Source organism: Miscanthus floridulus, chromosome 9, assembly GCF_019320115.1.
Source record: "Miscanthus floridulus cultivar M001 chromosome 9, ASM1932011v1, whole genome shotgun sequence".
Classification (NCBI taxonomy): domain Eukaryota; kingdom Viridiplantae; phylum Streptophyta; class Magnoliopsida; order Poales; family Poaceae; genus Miscanthus; species Miscanthus floridulus.
This window is the reverse complement of record NC_089588.1, coordinates 49,684,788-49,693,355: the sequence shown is the minus strand read 5'-3', so window position 1 is coordinate 49,693,355 and position 8,568 is coordinate 49,684,788. Positions and strand designations below refer to the sequence as shown.

General features: G+C 41.6%; 1 protein-coding gene across 1 annotated transcript; it reads left to right on the top strand.

Annotated features, from left to right (window-relative positions):
- The first annotated feature begins 1,887 nt into the window (after positions 1-1,887).
- Positions 1,888-4,517, top strand: LOC136481894 (cysteine-rich receptor-like protein kinase 25). The gene is made up of 6 exons (XM_066479175.1): positions 1,888-2,025; positions 2,314-2,439; positions 2,677-2,944; positions 3,663-3,891; positions 4,013-4,169; positions 4,286-4,517. The coding sequence occupies exons 2-6, from the start codon at positions 2,317-2,319 to the stop codon at positions 4,460-4,462; spliced, it is 954 nt and encodes a 317-aa protein (XP_066335272.1). The 5' UTR covers positions 1,888-2,025; positions 2,314-2,316; the 3' UTR covers positions 4,463-4,517.
- Positions 4,518-8,568: the final 4,051 nt, after the last annotated feature.

Here is an 8,568-nt window from a genome sequence, read left to right as displayed (position 1 = left end):
TTGATCGAACTCTCACAACTCTTGGATTAAACACTGGTTGCAGCCATTCTTCATTAAACCGCATATTGTCATCGCATTAAATGTTCAAACCAAAATGTTGTTAAACAAAATAATCTGCAAAGTAAAAAAAAAACAGTTCATAAAACTACCACATGTATCAGTGTTCTGTAGTGTAACAGCAGTTTCCTTAATTTGAATCCATTGAAGTAACCGTATTTTTATCTGAACTACATCCGCGACTACCTCGACTACAAGTCTGCATTGCAGACGGGTCCATGATCGGTGTCATTAACCGCCATTCACTTGGACATAATGACCCTGGAACAGAAAAGGGCTATATGAGGTAGCATACCATTGCAAGTAAAGTATGCTATCTGAGTGTCGATAATTCAATAATATATACCATATGAGTGTCGATAAGGTTTGAATTAGTCTCTGAGGGCCATCCTTCAGACTAGAATTCAATTTGTATTTTTTGTATTTCCTATCTTAATAATAATTAGATTTATTTATTTCATCTGTAAAATATGTGAGATTAGGGTATCATGTATATTTTTTAACGGGCTACGGGTATTTTGCTAGTCGTAATTATAAGGGAGAGAAGAGCAGACGGGTTGGATTTGAGAACGATTTGCAATCACATAAAACTGCCAGGGTGAATCGTCGACTGATCTCCGAAGCCGATTTGTAATAGAATCACAAGGAAAAAGAATCCTGCCAAACCGGAGACGACGCCACCGGCAGATCCCAGTTGCTCGTATTATCGCCAGAACAGAGCATCAAGCAAGAATACGAACACGTTACAAACAAACAGAGCATCTTGTCTCTACACGGAAACAGAGCATCTTGCTGTATCATCTACAATGGCGCACCGATCTCCGGTCCATGAGCACGCACAAGGCGCAAAGTGCAAGTAAACTATAGTAGCTGCCGCGCAGCATCTTCTGGGAAATTTCATACACCAGCCGCGGCCGGACCTTGGCTGGATCTGATTAGCAGCCACTCTTTTTCCGTGCCCTTAAATCCAGCTTTGATTTTTTTTTTTCATCCGAAACAATGTTTTTCTCTTATAAATTTCTCTAGATTCATCCAAGTTCCTCTAGATTTCTCTAGATTCATCCAAATTCCTCTAGATTCCTCCAAATTCCTTCTGGCGAACGAGACCAAGAACGTGAAAAGTATTATCTGGATGTACAACGCTGCAATTATTGAGACGATTAGACAGCCTTTCACTGTCACTAGTTTAGTCAAGTGGTGATTCACTTTTCATCAACTCCGCAACCTTCAGCCTGTTCGGCAGGCCGTAAATGATCGTAGATTATTTATTGTTGGCTAATTTGGTGTGAAAGAAAAATACTGTTTTAACTTATAATCCACTTTTCGTTTGTGGTTGGCTTGTGTGCTCAGTAAGAAAAGGATGTGCAAATTAACAATGATGGGGCCGCTTGACCTAGGTGAACGCTAACAACGAGAGTCAGTAAGGTAGCTCCAAACAAATCATTTCTTAATTAGATAGAAAAATGCCTTTTGTTTTGAGTTTTAAGACGGAGATTGGATGGATGGATGGCTTAGTTACTCTAGGCGTGTCAAGTTGAACGGAAAGACAAGCAAGGCGCCAGGCAAAGGTTACTAGTAATAATATACGCCCTGTTCGCTTAAGCTTGTTCAGGACTACTTTTTAGCTATAGAATTGTGTGTTTCTTTGGTTGTGGCGTGTGCAGATCTGAACGTTGATCGAGGGCGGTTAAGTCCATCTTCGTCCGATGGGATTCTGGTATATATTAAGGGCATTTGTGGTTCCATGTACAAAAATGCCCAGTCCGAGGCGCATCTTCAATTATTTATGTACAGATCGAACCAAAGACTTAGCTGGCGGGGCTAAGTCAATGTACCTTTGTTCACATGATAGATCCGCATCTCGATCCGTATATGTGTGCACCGGCAGGAAACCATTCATCTAAGAGCCTCTGAAGTGTTCGTTCTTCCCAACCAGGATCTTTAACTCAAGTCTAAATCCCTGGCAAGGTTAGTAATTCTAATTAATATAAGGTAGTTTTTTTCAGACGCTCGTGCCTGTATTTTTTATGTGTGTACACCGGCAGCAAAGCTGGGAAAAATCATCCCAGAGGATCAGCCCCCTTTTCCATTCTTCTCTTCCCACTTAACAGAAGCTTGCTATCTAACAATCATGCCTGCCTTTCGCTTATCTTTATGCATATTTTCGCCTCTTGCTTTGGAGAATGGTGAGCTAATTGTAGCAGTTTTCGTAGCTTGTACCTGCATCTAGCTCACAGCTTAATTAACACTTATCAGAAAATGGCAACTATTGATAGCCTTCGGGGCAAGGAACTGCCCTTCGACTTCTTGGAGAAAATTACGGACGATTTCTCCGAAGAGCGAGTACTTGGTACAGGTCCACTTCGAACAACGGTTTATAAGGTATAATTCTGCATGCCGGCCATGTACAATGGGGACTGCTTAGAGAGGTGCTTACAAAAATAAATCAGGCTTTTTCTTAAGCACCAATGCTTATTTCAATAGGAGAGGTGCCTAGTTAAGCATCTTTCTTGTATAAATAAGCAATAGTGCTTAACCAAAAACTTTATTTTTCTAAACATCTCACTAAGCACCTTGGTAGCATTCCTTGTCTGTTCAAAGGTTAATAAATCAAAACAGGCAGTCCTGGAAGATGGCGAGATTGCTGTGAAGAGACATGTGGGGAACGCGCCAGGGACACGTAACAAGGAAGCGTACCGTACCAACGTTCACAGTATTATGAAGCACAGACATGAAAATGTAGTGGAGTTGCTTGCATTCTGCCTCGAGGAACAATATGACGCATTGGTGTGGGTTGGTAACAGATATGTTACCAAAGACGTCGTTGTCGAAAGTTTATTCTGCTATGAATATTTTCCCAATGGAAGCCTGCATCACAGCCTTTTTGGTATGTTACACTATCTGACATATTTTGCATTTCTCTTATAGTTTCTCTTAAGAGTGCTCAAAGTGCACCCTTGGATAGTCCCTCAACTTGTGCATAGGTGTAGATCCATGCACAAATAGCCCCGAAAATCCACTTTGGCTCACAAATAGCACCCATGCACAGATAGCCCCGAAAATCCACTTTGGCTCATAGGTGTAGATGCAACCATTGCCTAAAAATCCTATTTGAAATTTTCTAAAAATTCTGAAAAAAAATCCAGGTGAACATCTAGGCATTATATGTTTGCACACAAAGTTTCGCAAAAAATGACATTTTTTGTGGCCTGTGTAAAAAAGAAAATTCACAAAAAAATGTTTTTTCCCTTAAAACTTTGTTTGCGAACATAGAATGTTCGGATGCACACCCAGGAATCTTTTTCCGGAAATTTTTGACATTTTAAAATGCATTTTTCATAATAGGTGCATCTAGACCTATGAGCCAAAACACCACGTCCAAATAGCCCCATAAACTTACCGTGTTCACTGCCATCCTCGCTAAGTTAGTAAAGCTCTTTCCCCGGCATCTCCTGGGATGATATGCAATTGTTTTTTCTTGTTACTAAAGTTTATGTTTTATTGACATCTTGTGTGGCGTATATACTTATATTCTAAGAAACAAATATCCTACCGGAAGTGATTCTCTTAGAGAAATTATGTAATTCAAGTATTTACTTTTTCAGTTGAAAAGGTCAACATAGAATGGAGCACTCGTTTCAAAATTATCCAAGGCATCTGTCAGGGTCTAAAGTTTCTACATACGCTGCCTCAGCCCATTATCCATTTGAATCTCAAGCCTCAAAATATAATGTTGGGCCGCAATATGGCCCCGAAGATTGCGGATTTTGGATACTCCAGAATCGTTAATCCAGAACAATCCCGAATCAACACAGAAAGTTCTGTGGGATCAGTGTAAGCTACTCACTAACTTTATGATGTTCTCAGATTATTGCTTCATTAATAAAGATGTACATAAGTTTTTTTTGGCACATCCAGTAATGCTTATGGTACTCCACATGTTAATGTCATTCAGAGGATACATGGCTCCAGAGTATCTATTCAAGGAAGTAAATGAAATCTCGACCCGGTTTGACATATATAGTTTGGGACTAATCATAATCGAGATCACCACAAGAGAGGAGAATTGTGCCGGCATTGACCAAGATTCTGCAAGGGAATTTATTAATAAAGTAAGTGGAAATGTCACTCGAATTTGTGAAGATTTCAATTTAGAAAGATTCATTTAGATCTGTTTTTTACATTGTCATCAAAGCGCATTAATCAGTACTGCCAACATTGTACGCAGGTGAGAAAAAATTGTAAAGATACAGTTCTCATGATGTCAGAATACCAAGGATTAGACGAAGCTCATCTCCAGCAACAACTCGCTTGCATCAAAATTGGTCTACGATGTGTGGACCTTGATCAGAATGTGAGACCTAAAATAGTAGACATTGTCAACGAGCTCAATGCACTGTGGTAGACAGTTCTCCAATGTCTGGCGATCACCAAGTTTTGAAGGAGAGATATCGAAGATGAAAAAGAAAAAGCTTTGGCCGGCACCAAGCTAATTGCTACATGACCAAAACTTTATTTTGGGAATAAGATCCTTTGACGCCATATCGTTGCTGAAACATTTGAAGTTATATTTTTTCTTTGGAACTCTATTATATTTAATCGTTCGAGCTGCAACAATTTATATATTTACTTTGGACTATTTTTTTTCTCTCATGTACGTACATGTTAGTTAGAAATAAGAGCATCCGCATGACCGCATCCCACCGCCTATTAATCCTGTGCTATAGTGGATAAATCTTTTTCTATTCTTAGCACCCAAGTGCATAATCTAGTATTAGAGTCGGCTGTTGGACTTGGTTTTCGCTGAAAAGTATAAACCGACCAAGGATTCGTCACCTGTTATGGTTATCGATTGAAAACTGCATCTGAACAAAATCTAGCTGCACTAATAACATACTGGAGTACGATTAAAACGTAAACCAACTCCACCGAGCTGTCAGTTGGTTTTAATTCAGAATTGATGTGAACGTTGTAATCTCGCAGCTGGTTTTGCACTAGAAACGGACACCGGGATTACTAGCCGGATATATACAAACCTAGAGCGCTTCTCCACCTTGAGCCATGACGGCTCCACCGCGACGCCCGTGCAGCGCCAGATCCTCTCGCTGTGGCTTTGGGCGCTACTAGTTGCTTAATAAGAAAAATCTTATAAAAATCGCCTCCTTGGGCTGTTGCCCCAGGAGGAGCTGAAGAAGCGGGCTACAAATGCGAGGCGGCTTCCCGTATATGCCCAACTAGACGAGCCCCCCCCCCCCCCCCCCCCAACAGCAGTTTTCACCGACCCTAGCTTTGTCAGGCCACTTCGAGAGCATGCCCTCGCAATCGCCCACCTAGCGTACCGCTTCGGGCCCGTCCGCCCCCTCCCCAGGGATGACTCCGCCGCCGCCGCCTTTGGCCCCCATTCCCCTCGCCTCTGGCCTCCGTGTCGGTGGTGAGGAACGGGGTCTATCCTTTTAGAGGATCTACTGTTTTATTAGGTTTTTCTCCTTTTATTTTTCTTTTCTCCATAATAATTTGGGCTAGGTTTTGGTTGGCTGTTTCGATGTTTTCGATCCGGCTTTCTGTTTCATACCGGATCGCTGGTGGATAAGTCGTCATCTTCGGTGATGGCATGCTCTTCCAGTAGAGATCGAGGTATGTTGGCATAGTCCTTCTCGAGGAGGGTTTGGATCTATTTTTTCCCTTCTACAGGATCGCCTTTCCGGCCGCCAGTGATGCTACTGGCGGCAGCGGATCTGCCCTTCCGGTTGCAGGTGGTTATGCTAGCGGCGTCGGATCTTATATATGTTCGGTTCAACCTTCAGAAGATATGGCTGATGTGCTCTCAGCGCCCTTTACTCCCCATAGTGGTTGAGCTTACCACACCTCTTTTGCGGTCTCCATGTTCGTGGAGTCTTCTGTTGGTAGGGATTGTGGTTCTCGGGTCCTGATCTGTTGTACTTCCATGGTCGCGATTGATGAGGACATGACACCATCGGATACGACCATTGATTATAAGATGTGCTCGTTCCTACATTTGCATAGTGAATTTAGGTACAATTCATTTGGTTCCACATGTACGTGTTATAATTTGCTTGTAGGTACAAATGTCTATCAAAGTGCAAGTCCATCAAAGTTGAACTTTTAGTTCATCGACGGCCCAATAATACTTCATTAGGAAGGCCATAACTCATCCATCTAGAGTGTGATTGAGGTCAATGATCACTTGATGAAAAGCTTGTTTAATAAGCTTTCAAATAGATCTGGTCCCACCTCAATATCACGTTGGCAAGGCCTCCAAATCATCAAGGCATGTTGTCGCTGTTTCTACCAGGAGCTACATCATCATCATGGGCTTGTTATTCACCCTTGGGATGCATGCCCAAGTTGGAGCACACCCCAAGGAGATGGAGAACACCCAAAGGATGGACGTCCTCCCCGTTGGCCACCGCCTTAGGAGTTCAGAAAGGTCGTCCAAGCCAAATCGGAGGCCCAATTCATGTCAAGTTTGAGTCCATCTCGGGCTCCAGGACCAGTGTATAGTAAAACGGATACCTAGGTCGCCTACGGACTCTGTTTTCGACGATCCACATATGGATGAAAAGATAATTTGATAAGGTAACTAATGAAAGTGGTTCCACATCAAAATCCCATTAGAATCAATGGAGATCATAGAAACAAGTTGACGTCCAAAATCTGTCAGGGCGCTGCATTGTCGTCTTTTGGGCCGTTGGGCCCTGTAACGTGTTAGGACACCTTATGGACATGAAGAGGGGTCATTGGATGCCACTTAGGCTATATAATCAGTAACCGCCGCTTACATTAGGGTTTGAGTTTTGCTTTAGATTAATCTATCTTTGAACGATCGCCGTTATCGGTTTGTGAAACCCACATTGAGATCTTAATCATACATCTAGAAATTGTCACTTCACTTGAGTTGCATTTTATCTTGTTCTTGCTTATGTTCTTTGATTTGTAGCAGGAATTAGCCTTCTTGGCGAGGTCAACCAGATTGTGACATGGTTGATAACCAGAGGAGACGTGATGTTAAGGTTGCAGGGTTCGGGTCTTTGTGATCTGAAGCTGGATCGGTGTGTCGCTCTCCGACCAAATCGATAGTTACCTTGAACCTGACGGAAGATCGGAAACCCCTTCCCCAGCAGGTGATAATTAGAGCTTTAGGTATTACCGTCAAGTTCGTATTTACCCTAGATTAGTTGTGTTTTCCTTCGTCCCATAAATCCCTCCCCACAAAAAAATATGTGTTCGTCATCATTTTCCTTTAATCCTATCACCCTTTGTGCCATTGCAGTATTTTTATTTCAGTTTGCTTTATTGAACGGTCGTCCCTGTGTCATCATGTTCGTTGTGTCTAGATTTTGTTCCGTGGTCATCATGTTGATCTCATCACCATTGGTCAACAGATTAGCCCGCATTGCAGTGCAGTACTGTTCCATATCCATCTGTTAGGCGCGATTCTTGTTTGTTCCAGCTTGTCCTCTTTGTTTGCTGCCTATGTTCAACAGAATTAAAAAAAAGCAAGCTGCCTTCTACGAGAGAGAGATAAGGACGTATGTCCCTTTTCAAGTTGCTTTATCACGTGCTTTATTATCTCAATTAATTTGGGTGAGCGACATTGATTTTGGAAGGGCTTATTGTATTTCTTATATTTTATTCTTGCATAGAACATAAACGGTGAACGGTCTGTGCATGTTTCCATAGTGGCGGTCATATGTGTAAGTGCTAATCACTTTTTCTTGCTGCACTTTCTGGTTGAAAAAAAGTAAAAGGCGATACGGTGCAAAAAAAAAGAAGAGGAAGAAAAAGCCACACAAAAAAAAAAGGAAAAAAGAGAAAAAAAAAAGTAAAGTGAAAAAAATTCAGAAGTCCTTGCATCCATTGAGTCCTCGTGCTGAGTTGCATTATTGCTTGCTTGAACTAGGTCCAGGACGAGTTTAGACTGACAATATAAACTAGCTTGGGATTACTTTTCAATCTTGCAATTTCTGAATTAAATTATTGTTATTCTTTGCTACCATATTTTAAGCCTCCCAAGCTCCACATATATACTTCAGATCGGTACTGAAAAAGATCCTTGCAATCCCAGTGACACGCCCTCATTATTATCACGAACCAGCCGCCGGTTGTACCATCCACTGCTTGCGTTGATAAAAACTTGGTAAGACGTGTGTGAGGGTGTGATTCCACTAACCCATTAGTTGATAAGGATTTATTTTGATTTCTAACAATCGAACAGTTTTTGTTAAGAGTGAATTGCAAGAAATCATGGACCAGATGGTTGCAAGGATGGAGCAAGCATTTTTCTGGTTGCAAGGTAAGATAGGTAAATTGACCTTACCATCCTATTCTAGATTTTATGATGGAGAAAATATTTTGATTAGGAGATGGCTGTAGAACAAGAGTTTAATTCACATCTAGTTCCTGAGATACATAGAGTTAAACACGCCACTAGTGAATTTAAAGATTTGGCTCAATTCTGATGGCGAGAACTAGGCAATTTGCATCAGCAAC

Coding starts and splice junctions, on each gene's coding strand:
- LOC136481894 (XM_066479175.1), top strand. CDS start 2,317: ATGGCAACTATTGATAGCCTTCGGGGCAAGGAACTGCCCTTCGACTTC. Junction 2,440..2,676: donor TTCGAACAACGGTTTATAAG/GTATAATTCTGC, acceptor AAATCAAAACAG/GCAGTCCTGGAAGATGGCGA. Junction 3,892..4,012: donor GAAAGTTCTGTGGGATCAGT/GTAAGCTACTCA, acceptor AATGTCATTCAG/AGGATACATGGCTCCAGAGT.